The following is a 17,051-nucleotide window of genomic DNA, read 5'->3' on the forward strand; positions in this document are numbered from 1 at the left end:
GGCCGCAAAATTCGTTTTATTGGGTTGGGCCGCTGGTGCATACCGGAGTTGTCCGGTTGTGGGACAGGGGTTCCCTTGTCAGGCAGAGCTCCCCCTCCGCCACCGCGCCGCGCTCGCCGCCACCGCCACCGCCGCCTCCCGTTCGTTCTCAAGGTTCTCTCCCCGCGACCGCTCCAAGTCCCAACCTCCATCGACGGGGAGGCGTCCTCCAGTCGGGCCGGTTAGATTCATCGCCTTCCTTGTCGCTGGCCCTCGGCCTTTCCCTCTGCTGTTGTGGGTAGAAGCGACTCGCGCACGCGCTCGGCCAGCCGATTAAAGCACGGGGCGGGGCCGTACGCAGGGGCGAGCGCGAGGGCTCTCTGGCGAGAAGGCGCCGAGGCACGCGAGGCTGCCGCCGTACTGAGTTTGCAGTCCGGGGCGTAGCAGTTTTTTGGCCCGGAGGTGTGGAAGCGGAGAGCGATGGCTGCGCCGAGGAAGGGGACGGCGACGCCGCTGGGCGCCGTATTCTCCCCGGAGGAGACGAAGAGAGCCGTGGCGAGGGTGTCCGAGTCCATCGCTGGCCGCCGCGCCGAGCTCGGGCGCCTCCAGGGCTTCGTCGCCGACAACGCGGCCCTCGTCTCGCTCGTCAACAGGCTCCCCGACGAACTCTCTCACGAAATCATGGTCCTTACCCTCTCTCTCTCTCTAAGTCTGAACTAGCAGCAATATGTGTCTTCTTCTAGAGATAAATTTGGTAGCTCACCTGCTATTTTCGATTTCCACATTTTTTTGGTGACAAAAGTTCGTAGTGGTAATTTGTCTCCTCCAGTCGTCCACTTTTAAGCATTGGGCGTATTGTAGCTATAGATAATGACTAGTAAGTTCAATGACTAGATTTACATTCTCAATTGATTTCGGAGCTTGAGGAGATTCCTTTTGTGGTTCTGAAGGGAAATATAAGTCTCTTAGGGCTTCCAAACCGCGCTGCAGTTCGCTGCGCCACATATGCGGCATGCTGCAACTGCCAAATGCCCTCGCCGCACATCGCTGAACACTTGGCACGCGCCGTAACTGCTAGGCCAAAAAGCACGCCGCAGCTCGCCAACTCTGTGGCGGCTGTTTCGTCCGCTGAACTCTTGGCGTGACCACAGCTGTGGCGGGAGCCAAACGCGCCCTTAGTCTCACCTTGTGTGCTTTAAATTTTTTTCAACAAGATTTGGTTTTGTCTCAAAAGAGAACTATGAATTGCAGGTTCCCTTTGGCGGCGCCGCATTTTTCCCAGGGCGTTTAATACACACAAATGAACTCTTGGTATGGTTTCCACTGTGGAGCAGTTTTGATTCAGCCCATCAATTTCTTGCTCATGATTTGCATTGTGTCTTAGGTGCTGCTGGGTGAGGGGTACTATGCAGAGAGGTCTGCTAAGCAGACGACTGATATATTGCATAGGAGGGGGCAGGAATTGGAAGCTCAAGTCGAAGCAATGAAGGCAACTATCGCTGACCTTGAAGCTGAGGCGAAATTCTTTGAGTCCACTGCCACCGAGGCTTCAGTAGGGTCCCTCTCTTATTGGTTTTGTATATATGAGTAATGGTAGACTAGCGTTTTACTTGGCGACGCCGTGACGGTAACCATTATATCAATGTTGTGAAGTATTAGTGGATGGGAAGCTTAAGCTTTTGGGTTCACTTGGTTGGTGCATGAAACCTAACAATCAATTCCCTTGATAACCCTTGGTAAGGGGAAAAGAAAAAAATGGTTAGTGAATAACCACATATTTTTATTGACACACAAACACATAATTGAAGTTATGTGTCTCAGTATGCAGACAAATTTAGCACCATGTGCTCATTAGTTTTTGCTCATGTGTTAAATCGCACCCCTGGAAAATTCTATACTGCCTAATGCCTACAGATATAATACAAGTGATGATCTGACTATAAGCAGTGTGCGTATAGCAATATATAACATTGCAGACTTTATACCACCTGAGCTACTTCTATTATTGATCAGTTCACTGCATTTTGTCTTAGCAGAAGTCAGTAATATTTCCATCTTGGTGTTTCACCCTTAAGTATTTGTGTGCACACTTGCATTTAACTGGATGATTAACTATGTTGATGTGGGCAGGAGGGTCTTGTTGAAATCAGGGAAGAGTACGATGAGGACACAGAGACGAATGCATCAAAATCAGGTAACCATCTGGAATTTTCTTTTAATTATCTAATGTCAGTAAAGGCTTTTGATGCTTTGTTGTTGTTGTTGTTGTTGTTAAGTTGTTACTAATGGCTATAAACTAATATGCTCTTATCTTGTCTTCATGATTTGTTTCCCTTCTTATGAGTTCTTAATATATTTTATGTCTATGCTAACTTTCTTTTAAATCCTTCTTGAATGGTAAAATATATTCTTGTTTAGCAATCCTGGTTTGGTCAAGTTTAACTGATCTTCCAGCAAGTTGATCTGTCACTGTTTCATTCCTCCATCTATCTTTACTTTTTTCATATATGTTTTAGGCATGACTTGATGACTTGTTGTTCTGGTGAAATTATTATTCTTCTCGGTGGTACAAAATTGGCTACTAAACCTTTGTGCTTACATGTATAGCACTGTCTTGAATCTTATACTTTGACATGACTTCTTTTTTTTCTTCTAACGTTTACTTCAGAGGCTTCAATTGCTAGTGGGGTTATGTCCGATAAAGATAGGGAACATGCTCGAATCATTGCAAGGCTAGATGAACTCGAAAGGGAAGAAAAGGAAGCTGGAAGTACTTCTGAAGAAGATGACGATGATGATGATGAAGATGAAGATGAAGATGATGGAGATGCTGGAACAAGTGAGGATGGTGAGGAAAATAAGGAACCTGGAAATGCTTTAAGTGATGGCAATGAGAACCACAGTTCTAGTTTTGGCACTTCATTTTCTGGAAGTGGTGGCAATGATAGGAGTCGTGGGATTATCAAGGTACTTGTTTCTCAAGCTAATGTGACCTATGATAGTTTGGTTCATTCACTGGAATTATTTATTTTAATCCTCTTACTAATAGCTGAAGAGTGCACTGAAGAAGCCTGGAGGAGATGAAATGCTGAGAGGCATTTCTCATACACCATCAGCCCATACATCTCATCCAGTATTTCCTGGCCAAACTTCTGTATGTTGTTTATCCTTCTTTGTCTACCTTCTGCATTGTCTCTGAATGAACTGCTTATTATTTGTTTAAATTCCTTTGGTCACAACACTGTATTTCTTCTTATTCGCAGATAACAAATTCTGATGTCCAAGTTCGCACTAAAGGTTAGTTCAGCTCTTGGTTGGAGACAACTTACTTGTAGCATAGAATTGACGCCTTCTTTGTGTATTGTTGCTGGAGATGGAACTGAACCTGATTCTCTTGGTGCTTCATCTGCTTTTTATAAGTGTGTATAATTATGTACCATACTGCTGATTTATGTGTGACTAACACGTTCTACTTGCAGCTGTATCTTTTGAAGACGACAAATATGTAGTTAGTTCGTCAAAGTCTCCTCCCCTGCTACTGGATTCAATACAGTCTGCTCCTGGGCTCGAGGTACCTTTGGCAGAGCTTTTATTCAGTCCTTTGCCTGCATTAGCCTCTCAGCAAGGGTTTCTAGTTAGTGCTCAAGTTCACTGTAGAAAGTGTGTACGGTGAACTTGAGCACTAACATTATTGTACATGAAAAAAAGAGAGTGCTGGTTCCCATGAAAGAGTTTAAGTATATACTTCAGAGTTAAGACAGAAATACCTCATGCTGCAATTATGTTTTTTTGCCATTTGGATGTACATGGCCCTACTGTCTAAACATCCCGTCTCCACTAACATATGTATGTCATAGTTTACTGTTACCCCCATTGCTTCAATCATGATTATCTATATTTATATTTGCAGAATTCTTCAGACCCCACTCCATCTCGTGACCGAAAGATAATATCAAGTGGGCGAAAGGTCGTCTTCTTGTACTCTGTTTGATGTTACTGGCACACCCTTTTGAACTTGCTCCTGTGCTTAGCTTAATGACTTATTCTGTCAGCAGGCCTTTACAGGATCTATCATTGAGCACGACGACAATATTTCAACCATTCAACCTTCTGTGGGTAATTCATTGGCAAAAGTAAGATGCTTTTGTACCCCCTTCTTCTGAACCTCGCACTGGTGCAGTGTAAATCCACATCGATCTCTTCTCTTACTACTTTCCTGAATGTTTGACAGCCTGGTACTTCTGCTTCTTCAAGGCCCATGTCAAGATTCAAGATGCAGAAAGGAGGGCGGTGATTCGCTCGACACGGGGTGGATCTTTGGTGGCTGATAGATGCATCTGGGACAATCATGATAAGTGGTAGTGTGGATACTGTAACCCCTTCAAATAGTTTGTGCGAGCTGAGCACCTGAAACTAGACATCTTTTTGTGGAGCGATTGTCCTCTGCGAACTGTGTAGTGCACCTTCAGTGAAACTGTTTGGGGGTACATGGAATGTTCAGTTAAATTCAGTTTAGTGGTTGGTGGTGCATCTCTTTCAGAATCCTACATATATGCAGGTTGCAAATCTTTCAGCCGAAAAGGTGTCGAAAGATTATATACTCTGAATTTAAGGGAAAACAATGCCGCTTAAGATTGATGACGCAATTTGCGGACTGACAAGGGAAATTCATGGAAAATGAAGCAAAGAAGGAAACCAAACGATGAGGGTTTGGTATTGGTCGGTTAATTAGAACACGGGACGTCCATGCATCATCGCATCAGTTAGCCATGCATCACAGTCAGTTAATCTCAGATCAGCAGGGGAATTGCATGCATTGGTAAAAACAAAAGAAAAGAAAGAAAAAGAAAAACCAAAGAACTTGTCGGCCAATAAGTTAAAAGTTAATTACAGGTTGAGTGGTGCTACTAGCTTGGTGTTCCTACTTGTGCTGTAACAGAGTGTCATGACATGGTCAGTAGCAGCTGATGAGCGCCGCGAAGTCAGGTCGTCGGCTTCTTCTTCCCTCAGCGCCGTGGAGCACCAGATTGTCTCCCTCACGCATTTCACCAGCAGCAAGGGAGGAAGAACCTGCCCTCTGCATGTAAGCTCCACCTGCCATTATTATATTGTTTCATTCAGTGGGTAATCGTCACAATCAGCTATAAGATCGAGTAAAATGTTAAATAGTCTGATATATACTAGTATAGAGCAGAACTATATATCTATATGTAATACTGAAAACCTAGAATGCTCTATGCATTGTTAATTATGATAAAATACATAAATATGTGTTAAACTCAAAAAAAGAGGCCAGGTTGACGGGTTAACATTAATTCTTGCCATGTGTTTCTTGTGGTGGGAACGTGGGATGAAGTTCGGATGAAACATATACACACATACATATACTCCGTACTCCTATGTCGCTAGGGCTCTAGCTACGTGTACGGCGGTGTACTTAAAAATGTTAATGGGCCCGTGACTTGATAGGTATTTACTCTATTAGAATACCAATATAGAGTGAAATCAGTACCCATGGGTACACAAACGGAGCAAACCCTTTACCCATTGGGTACGCGGGTATAGGGACGTTCTAGTAGTCCCCATACCCGTTTACCCATGGGTGAAAAATACCCGGCCCAAAACTAAAGAAGCCCACCAGCCACCAGTCCACCGGCAGCCCATACACTGAAACCCTAATTAGTGCTAGCAAAGTACTACTCTCTACTACGTGATTTGTATGGATCATAAACTATTATGGTGCTGTGACTAGTGGCTGCAGCAGAAATTATTATGTTGCTATATATTTGCCAGGTATATGGTGAGGTGGCTATGTGACCATGCTTGTGAATTGCTACTACGTGACTGGTACTTGTGAACTGCTGATGTTTGGCGGGTATGGGTGACCCGCCGGGTCTAATTTACCCACCCGGGTATGGGTCTGGGGAAATTTTCCCACCCATGACCGTATATGGGGATACCCGTGATGTCGTATTGTTATGACGGAAAAGGTCTGTGGAGTCCATACCCGACGGGTTTAGGTGTACTACATGCATAGCATAAGCGTGATGGCATAGAGACGTGTGCATGCGGGCGGGTAGCTTTTACAGTAGTCCACACTGCATAAGTGTAGCCTTATTTAGTTGCAAAAAAAATTTGTAAAATAGACACGGTATCACTTTTGTTTGTATTTAACAAATATTATTCAATCATATATTAGATTCATCTCTAATTATAGATAAACTGTACAATTAATTTTTTTTATTTATATTTAATGCTCCATATATGCATGTATCTGAAAAATTTTGTAAATTTTTTTTGAACGGCTCAGCAAGACGACATGGGATTTTGATGATGATTTGATGGGTATATTGCGTGTCGCCGTCAGTTTGCCTTTGTGGTGCAGCTGATCCATCCATGTACAGTACAATGTAAAGTGTCCTCATCAGCATGCAACCTCTGCACCATGGAGAGCTGCTGCTCCTACTGCTGGTGGTGGTGCTGCTGCTGCTGCTGGCTAGAGTGGAGGGAGAGATGGCGCCACTCATGCAGTGCAGGCATGCAGCACGCGCGCTCGCTCGCTCGGCCGGCCTTACCGTAGAAACCACTGCAAAGCCATGCCATGGGCAGGCCGGTGCTGGGCAAAAGTTGCTTTCCCCTCCTTTCTCGAATCGCGTCGTTGCCGTCAAACTTTATTATTTGTTTGCCTTTTAGTGATAAACATGTGTTGCAACAAATGAATACTCCTAGATCGAACGTTGCGATCATCAATTTCAATACGTTTTAAATTAAATCAGATTCTATATTATCATACTTTTAATTTAACTCCTGTATGAACACGGGTTGTGAATTCTCGCAACACGGACTAGACATAATTAAAGCTTTCAATCTTCGACTTATTTATGACCTACTATACTACCTTTAATAAAATGAATAGGATTCTCATGCTTAGGTGAGTGGAGGGATATACAAACTTGAAAGAGAGGGAAGCACGAAAATTTAGGAAAGAGAGAACCTTTTGCTCTTTTGATATTGATGTGTATATCCATACCTTCTATCTTAAATATCTTATACTCCCTCCGTCCACGAAAGAATCAATTCCTAGGATTCGTGCCGGTCAAACTTTTTAAAGTTTGACTAACTTTATAGAAAAGAGTAACAACATCTATAATATAAAATGCACATTATATAAAAATATATTTTATGATGAGTCTAATAATACTAATTTGATACTATAAATCTTAGCATTTTTTTCTAGAAATTTGGTCAAAGTTTAAAAAGTTTGACTTAGGACAACTCTAGAAATTGACTGTTTCGTTTCGTGGACGGAGGGAGTATATATTAGAGAGAGAAAAACTTTCTCCATTGATTGTTTTCTCCACCTTCCCTAGCTATCTAGGTAGGAGAGAGTTTCTATCATCCCATTTTCTTTTCTTTTACTTCTGAACCTACACTCATATATATGCCCTCCATGTTCCATATCAAACTCATGACTCGTAGGACAACTCACGTCTAGCAATGATGAATGCAAATTCTTATTCCTATACATATCTATATAGATATACATCCATATACAATAATTGTGCTCATAAAGATAAAAGATGGAAACATATATAGAAGTAAAAAGCATATTATATATAGGCCATGTCTGGATTCAGCCTGCTAATAGTTAGCAACTAAAAGTTAACAATGGTGAACCCAAACATACAGATACGGCAATACTAATAGTTAGCAACTTGGTCAGATAAGATTAATTATTTAGGATAAAACTAAAATTACTATAAATTTAACCATAAATAAACTCAGGATGGATGGATATAAGTCATATAACCGTCTAAAGTATCAAAGTACAACAAAGCTTGCAAACTGTTGGTGATTGGATTCCTAATGGTGCAACCTATCTATTCTGGTTTAAAATCTAGACTTGATATGAATGCTCGTATTAATTCCTTTTAAATGTATTTTAGGATTTAACTACGCTTGCGCCACGTATATACTGTGATCAAAAGAAGTACAACAAAGCTTACTCGATCTGTTCTTAACCGGTCGATTACTTTGAAAAGCTAAAGTGTGGTGGAAGATAAAGGGGAAAAAACGCATGTACTCCATAGAATACACAATATATGTAGCCATGCATGTCGTGTGTGTGTGGGAGGTGGGGATGACTGACATGCACGGGACCACACTGCCTATGTGTGCGAAGGGTACAGTGACAGTCTAGTCAGTGGATCGATCCCCTATGTGTAGGCGTGGACCAGCTCAGCTGGATCCATTGGCTATCGCCGCCGGCCTACGGAGTACTAGCTAGCTGGGTCGTGGATCGTACACACGTGCGATCGACGCACACGTACACGCGTGCGTACGTACCCATCAGTCGATCCGGCCGTGATCGGGTGCATGCATTGCTGTCACACTGTCAGCAACATGCAAGCAGGACTGAAGAGTACTATGGCCTCGTTTACCCAAAAATAAAAAAGTTTTTAAAATTCTCTGTCACATCGAATCTTTCGATATATACATGGAATATTAAATATAGACGAAAATAAAAACTAATTGCACAGTTTAACTATAAATCGTGATACGAATCTTTTGATCCTAGTTAGTTCATGATTGAACAATATTTGCCACAAACAAACGAAAGTGCTACGGTAGCGAAATCTAAAATATTTTCGCATCTAAACAAGACCTATATATAGTGCTCGTTTTATGTGAGATGTGATGAGTGATGACTATGTGACTACAGAATGACAAGTGTAGCTTTGGCTATGGACCAGCGCCAGCTAACTACGGAGCTACGGCATCGGCATACGCTCCTATGCGTGCAGTGCAGTGCAGCATTTGGCCTTGTTTAGTTTCTAAAAATTTTGCAAAAATTTTCTAGATTTTCCGTCACATCGAATCTTTAGACGTATGCATAGAGTATTAAATATAGATAAAAATAAAAATTAATTGTACAGTTTGGTCGAAATTGATGAGACGAATCTTTTAAGACTAGTTAATCCATAATTGAACAATATTTGTCAAATACAAACGAAAGTGCTACTATTCCTATTTTGTAAAATTTTTTGGAAGTAAACAAGGCTATAGTGTACTCGTGTACTCCCTACTCCGTATATGCAGTGGCTTCTGTTGGCTGCCGTCTATCTAGCTGCTAGGTACAGTATCCCCTAGCTACTGATCACTCGGCCTCTCCCCTGTTCTGTTGTTGCAGGAGATCGAGATGTAACGTAACGTAAGGGCATTGGGAACGAAAATTTTTTAGGTGTCACATCGGATGTGTCGGAAGGATGTCGAGAGGGGTTTTTAGAAACTAATAAAAAAACAAATTACATAACAAATTACATAGCTCATCAGGAAACTGCAAGACAAATTTATTAAGCATAATTAATCTGTCATTAGCATATGCGGGTTACTGTAGCACTTAAGGCTAATCATAGAGTAACTAGGCTTAAAAGATTCGTCTCGCGATTCTTAACTAAACTGTGTAATTAGTTTATTTTTTTATCTACATTTAATGTTCCATGCATGTGTCCAAAGATTCGATGGGATGGATGAAAAAATTTTGGGTAGGGAACTAAACAGGGCCTAAGCCTTGTTTAGTTGCAACAAATTTAGAAAAATAGACACCGTAGTATTTTCGTTGGTATTTTATAAATATTGTCTAATCACGAACTAATTAGACTCAAAAGATTTGTCTCACAAATTATAAGTAAACTGTATAATTAGTTATTTTTTATCTATATTTAATGCTCCATGCATGTGTACCGTAAAATTCAAGTCATAAGAAATCTGAAAAACTTTGTAAAAATTTTTTGGAACTAGGCCGTAGTTAAATACACAATATACAGCAAGCGGCGCCCTTACCATATACTTCCTCCCTCAGTTATTTGTCAAATTATTTATAATTTAACTAATAAATTTTATTATATAGTACAAAATACCAATAATTTATACTAATAAATAAATAAACTAAATAAATATCATCAGACCCGTCATGAAATTTATTTTTAAAGCACACGTATTTGAAGTCATATATGCTATTATTTTTCTATAAATAAAATATTAGCTAAATTTAGAATAGTATGAATTTGATCTACCCTAAATTAAGGTAGCGCATATAGTACTAACTACGGACATACCTGTCCTGATGTGTACTGGAAGGTACTACCCTATATTAGCTAGAATATACGTATACCGTATACGTACCTCGATCCGGGCCGGGCCATTGGTACGTAGTCGCATACAATACATGATTGATACATATATTTATACGGACGGGTTACGGAAGCATGACGATCAGGTGACGGACTTCGCCACTCCGTCACCATGATGTATGCGTAGGATTGAAATGCAACGCAGGTCTCATCGTCCCTCCGATCCGGTCAAAAGAAGCAAGGTACGGTTTGGATTGGATCGCAGGAAAATTAAATTCCATTATGAAACATAGCACGCATTTTTGTATTGTTTATTTATTATTAGTTTGGTCCTTATGGTCAGTAATAAATCACGCACAAACAAACTTTATCATTGAAGCGTTCTGTTCGTGTCTGTATTATGTTTCCCGTAAATAAGGCCTTATTTAGATCCTAAAACTTTTTCTGGATTTCGAGCATGAACTAACTAAGCTCAAAAGAAAAAATTTATCTCACAAATTACAGATAAACTATATAATTAATTATTTTTTATTTATATTTAATACTCTATACATATGTCGTATGATTCAATATACCAGAGTTTGGGTGTAACTAAACAAAGCCTAAATAATTTAGCAGTGTGAGGGCTGTAGTACTTGTGTGTGAATGCAAGGTACTCTTGGACGGATTGGATGCATGCATGCATGTCCAGTTAATGAAATGCAAAGCGAGTGGTGGTGCCAGCATATGCATATGCACGCACGATAGAAATGCATGCGCTATATGAGTTCAAAAAAGAAATGCATGCGCTCAGTCGTTGCATTGCAGACATGCATGCACATGACTTGACTGCACATGGCCACACACGCGTGCCCTCCGGCGCGCCGATCCCCTCATGCTGTCATGCTCGATCATCAACGACGACGACGACGACGACTCCTTGCTAGCTAGCTCTCAACTGCAAACCGTGCCGCGTCATGCGTGCATGCATGCCTGCGCGACTACCGACCTACTCTATGACTCTATCTAAGGCCTTGTTTAGTTCTAAAAAATTTTGTAAAATTTTTCAGATTCCCGTCACATCGAATCTTTAGACACATGCATGAAGTACTAAATATAGACAAAAATAAAAACTAATTGCACAGTTTGGTTGGAATTGACGAGACAAATCTTTTAAGTCTAGTTAGTCTATGATTGAACAATATTTGTCAAATACAAACGAAAAAGCTACAGTGTCCATTTTGTAAAATATTTTAAAACTTCTTCCCTTTTTTTATTCCCCTTTTCTGGTGATGGTGAAGAGGAACCGCCAGCAATACCAAGGCGAAAAGTGAAAAGTTTTCGGTACTGTAGCACTTTCGTTTGTCTGTGACAAATATTATCCAATCATGGACTAAGTAGGATCAAAAAATTCGTCTCGTGATTTACAGCTAAACTGTGTAATTAGTTTTTGTTTTTGTCTATATTTAATGTTTCATACATGTGCCACAAGATTCGATGTGACGGAGAATCTTGAAAACTTTTTGGTTTTCAGAGTGAACTAAACAAGGCCCAAATGGTTTTAGGTCACACTTTTGTGGCAAGACACGATGGTGAAAAGAATCCAAGTGCATGCGTTCTTAATTCAAGTTCATGATGTGTTTTTAATGTTTGTTTCTCCGAATATATAGATAGTTTTATAACTATGCATCTCTTTTAGCTATATCCTTTTCTTCCTTGCCTCTCTATCTACTCATCAGAGTCTAATTAGATCTAGTAAACTAATTAATAGTTATTAAAATCAGTTGCAGAATTCAAACAGGTCTAACTTATTGTGTAGTTATCTTTTTTTTATATAGCTAGCAGCTAACAATTATTCATCTATTATTTCAAAATGTAAGGCATTCTGATTTGTTTTAAAGTTTTTCTGTGTATCTAGACATTATATGTTGGTTTACGTAAGTAGAAAAGCTAGAACGACTTATTACAATTTGGAATGGTGGGGGTACTTTTTTTTTAACTATCTTGATCAAACATACCCTCGATGACTCATCTTTCCAAATACATATATAATCCTTGCGTCCATGTATAACAGTCTACATCTGTATTTATTTGGGCTAGACCATATATGCATCTTGATTCTTGAGTCAAATATTCATATATGCAGAATAATGAGGAGTAAACGGCGAGCATATAATGACTGATAAAGCCAGTAGCAGCAGCAGGCCGTTGAATCCATCACGTCGGCATCAGACGATTAATAATCAAGCTGGCTTAGCCTGATGATTCAGAGATGATTAAGTGTATCGAAAATGATCTGAACCGGATCGGAGTTGTTAATATGTTAATTGGTGCAGATGAATTTAAGTTGGCAGCAAGTCGTTGATGAGTTATCATCACAAGCAAGCACGTTTGCACAGCAGCATTATCTACACTAATAGACACTTCAACAGTTAGCCTCTTTTATGATTGAATTTGACCCAGGTGCATGCGGCATGCCTGCTGATTACTTTTACTGAACATTCGTTCATTTCTCTAATTTCTTTACAACTCTCTTATAAGTCTATCCATATATATAATCAGACATTTTCAGCGTTAGTTTCACCTTCGTTTCCATATGTGTACTGTGATCCAAAAAAACTAAAAAAATAAAAAAGAGAGAGAAAAAACTAAGGTAATTAAACTGCGTAGTTCCATGTGCACACCCTATATTACCTAAGCGCGTATATAATGATATTAAAATGTGTGTGTATATAAATATACAGTATATACACATATATATAGCTCATGATGTGGGCCTCTGACCTATTCCTTTGTCTAGTTGTTCCAAACAAGCAAAAGAGATCCCGGCCTGTACGTACGCTTAGGTATAATGTTTCTTTCATGATTCCAACAAGTGCATGCCAATTCATAGATTATATATGCAAATTCAACAAGTGCTTAGCACTGTTTGCTATTGATCGCTCTACCGACATATCCTTCTCTCTCCAACATTGTTGTTTTTCGATCGTTCGACTTGTCAAAAAACAAGATAATTTGATTCCTCGATCGACGGAATAATGACAATCACGACTACTACGACGTATGCTTCGCAAAACACTCGACAGACTCAACAATAATTGTGCGCGGCTTACGAATGGTCGATTTCAAGTGATAATGTATAGATCATGTACGCGTACGTACCTGATGAGACCGCGCGATGCCTAGCTTCTCGGCCAAGTACTTCATCACCACCTCCACCTTCATGTTGCTGTCCCTGCGTGGAAAATCAGTTTGAAATGCGTATTAGGGCCATGGACCTTTCAATTCATAGTGGTGGTCGTTGCAAAATGAAACACAGCTAATAGCTTCTCCTCATTGTCATTAGATGGGATGGCTACTACTCCTGCACTGCGTATAGCTATTATTATCTGACATATCTAGAAAACTGAAAGACTAGCTACTGCCTAGATACGTCTTTCTCATCAGACAACAACAGGAACAATGAGATGAGCCACATTCCAGATACACAGATTAGAGTATAATAACACTGCTGTCATGCATTTAATTAGTTTAATTTTGGGAACTAAACTAAATAGGCAGTTCAGTAAACACATTAGAGTATAACAACACTGCTGTCATGCATTTAGTTTAATTTATGAATACAACAGTGACTTATTGTACTTTTTTTTCTAAGCCAGTTCCACATTTATCTATGATTAACATCCAAATATTCCAATCAAGCAGCAGGTCAACCCCTATTCCATCCAATAATTCACAAAAGTTGTCTTACAGTTAAGTGTGGAGACCATAAAAATTTCAAACTAACATCAGACTTGTTAATCATAAAATAGAACAAAAAAGATTAAAGAGTATAGAAAATTACTTGATTCTTAGGTAGCTCTTTGCTATCTGAGGCAAAATAGGCTCTCTGATTCTGCAAGCATGAAAAGAAGTGTAGTTAATAAGTACCTGCAGTTCCACGCGACACATGAATAAGAACAACATTTAAAATCTAAACAAAATAAGCTCATGTATATACTGGCCTTAGTAGATATTATCAGATGGATTTAGTTATTAAAACACCTATGCGATCAAACGTAGTACGTATATATATGTATGTGCATACTACTATATATATATAAATGATAAGATCAGGTTTGCACACATATGCATGTACAGCAGAAAGTTTTTTTTTTTTGAAGAAATATTTTTTGGAACAATTTTGAAGAAGTATGTACAGCAGCAAAGTTGTGGACTTGTACGTATGCAGCTAGTGCACTTACTGGTTGGGAGCTGCCTGAAGCGTCAGCCACAGCCCGGGCGTCTCGGTTCGTCGCGGTGGGCTAATGACTCTTATGGCATCGCCGAAACACCTGAACGGAGGCATGAACGGCAAGAACGGCGGCGCCGACATGGACCCGCTAGCTGCCGCGGGTCGATCCCGTCCGCGGCCGCCGCCGTAGGACTGGTGGTAGCTCCTAAGCGGCATCGGGAACAACGGCGGCCTCATCCTCGCGCTCCGCTTGTCATAGGCGAACAGGTCAAGCTCCATGGGAGCCGGCGGGGCTGGAGCCGGAGCCGGATCCGGATCCGTGCTGTTGTTGTCGCCGGAAGAGGAGGAGGCGGAGGACGACGAAGACGCCGCGCCGGCGGCGAGGCCTAGCTGGAGCCAGTCTCCTTCTTCGTTTCCTGCGCCGGCGCGGCCCGGGGAGCTCGTGCCAGGCCCGGCGGCCGCCGCGTCCAGCTCGTCATCGTCTGCCATGGCCAGCAGCCGAGGGGATCTTGACGGCTTGCTCTGGTCCTGCTGCCGCGCAGACGCCGCCGAGGCCTCCAATTGGGCGGCGATGCCGACGTAGTACTGGCCGGGGTGGTGGTAGCACGACCTGCCGCGGCTGCTCTTGCCGTCATGGTGCAACATGTTCCTAGTTGTTGGGACCATGGCGGCGACAACGTGCTGCTCCTGCTGCTGCTACTGACCTCGACCGTGTGGTACGTATCATGTCTCGATCGACGGATCGATCTCTAGCTACAGCTCATCCATCGTGCGGTGCATCTCATATCTCAATCACCGGCCTCCTGCACCTCGGCTGCTAGGATGAGTGCAAAAAAGCTAACTTGTTAATTAGTACTATATACATGCATGTATATGGATTGATGAAGAAGTAGGGATGCATACATAGTATGTATGTCTGTGGAGGAGTCAGAAGGAAGAAGGCGAATCAAGAAGGTAGCTAGCTGAAGAGAAATGGCGTGGAAGGGAGGAGGAAGAAGAGGATTCTGAATCCTCGCTTTTCTCCTATTGGGGAGCAAGCCAAACCAAGGGAGAGCTAGGGGGGGGGGGGGGGGGGGGGGGGGGAGAGATGATGGTGGCCTCACTTTCCCTTTGGTCGTCTCGACTCGAGCCTGCAGGAAGCCTGTATGTGGCCAAGAGAGATGAAATAGTACTTGCTTGCTTGCTGAGGCCAGAGGAGAGAGAGAGAGAGAGAGAGGAAACAAATTAAGAAAATGATGTGTGTAAATAAATCTATTATATATTCATAGCTGTGATGAATACTTTTGTTTATATATGCTCTATATCTCTCTCTCCAATCTCTGTCACTTGTGATTTATCAGTATGTAGGTCAACTGAGTCTCTAATATGCACATGCTTCTAACCATTTTACTTTTTCAGGTGTGATATAGATGGTTATTAAAATGTACTATAAATCGATGTGGAAGTACCTTTTACCACAAATCTACTTATAATATCAGCCTCTGACGTGAAACCTTCTTACTCATTTTTCTAGTACCTAGTTGCTGAAAGTTTAAATGTGTTCGCAACTTTCGCATTCAGGACAACATCTATGAATAACATGTAGCGTGTAATGAAGAATTATAGTATTACTTTAAGGCTGTGCATGCCATGATCGTGTTGCAGAATCGATCTCTCTGGGATGGGATTGGTGGACGATGGAGGCTGGATAAGAAGAAAACCCTGATCGATGCTGCTGTGCGAACAAAGGTAGCCATAGGCTTCAGAGGGAGAGTATTTCAGAATAAGAACGGTAGGAGAGATGGGAGCAAGTGAAGTGTCGTGTACGTTGAGGTGACAGCATGGCAACTCCACTATCCTAACTTACTAATCTCTAGACACCTAAGTAGTTCCTAAATCCGTGACCAAAAAGGTTACTATCTTCAGCCCAGGTGTAGCTTTTCACCACCCTTAAGCAACTGCATCCTTCCCCTTTAATCTCCATTTTTTTTTGCTATTGATATATACTCCAATTAGTTACTTATATCTAGTTGAACAATGGCATAATATAATAAGAGAGGCATTTGATACCTTTATATGTTGTTATGATCCTGTTTAAGGTAATAAGACGCTGTCATGTCTCTGTCCCTGCTGATACCAGCTACCTGGTCACTTCGCGAGATTCCAAGTCTGATCGGATACCTTAATCTTCTGATGCCAAGTCTGATCAGAACATTTATATCAGTCGTCTATCACAAAATAAAGATATTGCATACTTTTTTTTTTATTTGCGAGCGATATTGCATACATATACATGGATAAAAGTAGTTCAATGTTTTGATGGAAAAGAGCATACAATTTTTTGGGAAGCACGTACGCATGCTAAAAATGTGTTTTTTTTTAATATAAATACTCTCACACACCAACCCTCTTATTCCATCAGTCTTGACTAATATGATTACATATATGTGGATTGGTAAAACATATATGGTGCTGTTTGATAACAAGTGCATGATCATTTGATTATAGTGCACGCCCACTAGAAAGTAGAAATGACATCAGTGACATGTATCCTAAGAAAAGAAATGCAACCAACCTAGGAGGAACGATGCAGTTTTTCATTAAAAAGAAAATATGCGTCCAAATTCGAGTTGAAGAGATATGATGCGAGTAATTAGCATGTTCAAAACGGGGAGGTCAGTTCATGGCAACACCTGTTAAGCCTCCGCCGCCAGCGCTACGACGCTTTTGTAAAAAACTTTGCTCTA

General features: G+C 41.1%; 2 protein-coding genes across 3 annotated transcripts; one reads left to right on the forward strand and one right to left on the reverse strand.

The window, feature by feature from the left end:
• Window positions 82-4,509, forward strand: LOC110433849 (nuclear polyadenylated RNA-binding protein 3-like). The gene is made up of 11 exons (XM_021456690.1): window positions 82-663; window positions 1,231-1,290; window positions 1,364-1,531; window positions 2,110-2,173; window positions 2,648-2,946; window positions 3,029-3,133; window positions 3,243-3,276; window positions 3,459-3,550; window positions 3,890-3,946; window positions 4,035-4,112; window positions 4,211-4,509. Exons 1-11 carry the CDS (start codon window positions 460-462, stop codon window positions 4,271-4,273), a joined length of 1,224 nt encoding a protein of 407 aa, XP_021312365.1. The 5' UTR covers window positions 82-459; the 3' UTR covers window positions 4,274-4,509.
• Window positions 4,667-15,385, reverse strand: LOC8059395. Of its 2 annotated transcripts, none has more exons than XM_021456691.1 (5): window positions 15,229-15,385; window positions 14,336-15,139; window positions 13,936-13,986; window positions 13,254-13,326; window positions 4,667-5,073 (listed from the first exon to the last, which is right to left on the reverse strand). In XM_021456691.1, exons 2-5 carry the CDS (start codon window positions 14,989-14,991, stop codon window positions 4,867-4,869), a joined length of 987 nt encoding a protein of 328 aa, XP_021312366.1. In that variant the 5' UTR covers window positions 14,992-15,139; window positions 15,229-15,385; the 3' UTR covers window positions 4,667-4,866. The 2 variants fall into 2 exon arrangements, with proteins under 2 accessions (XP_021312366.1, XP_021312367.1); XM_021456692.1 differs by having other exon boundaries at window positions 14,336-15,162.

The sequence above is a fragment of the Sorghum bicolor genome, chromosome 3, assembly GCF_000003195.3.
Source record: "Sorghum bicolor cultivar BTx623 chromosome 3, Sorghum_bicolor_NCBIv3, whole genome shotgun sequence".
In the NCBI taxonomy this organism is placed as follows: Eukaryota; Viridiplantae; Streptophyta; class Magnoliopsida; order Poales; family Poaceae; genus Sorghum; species Sorghum bicolor.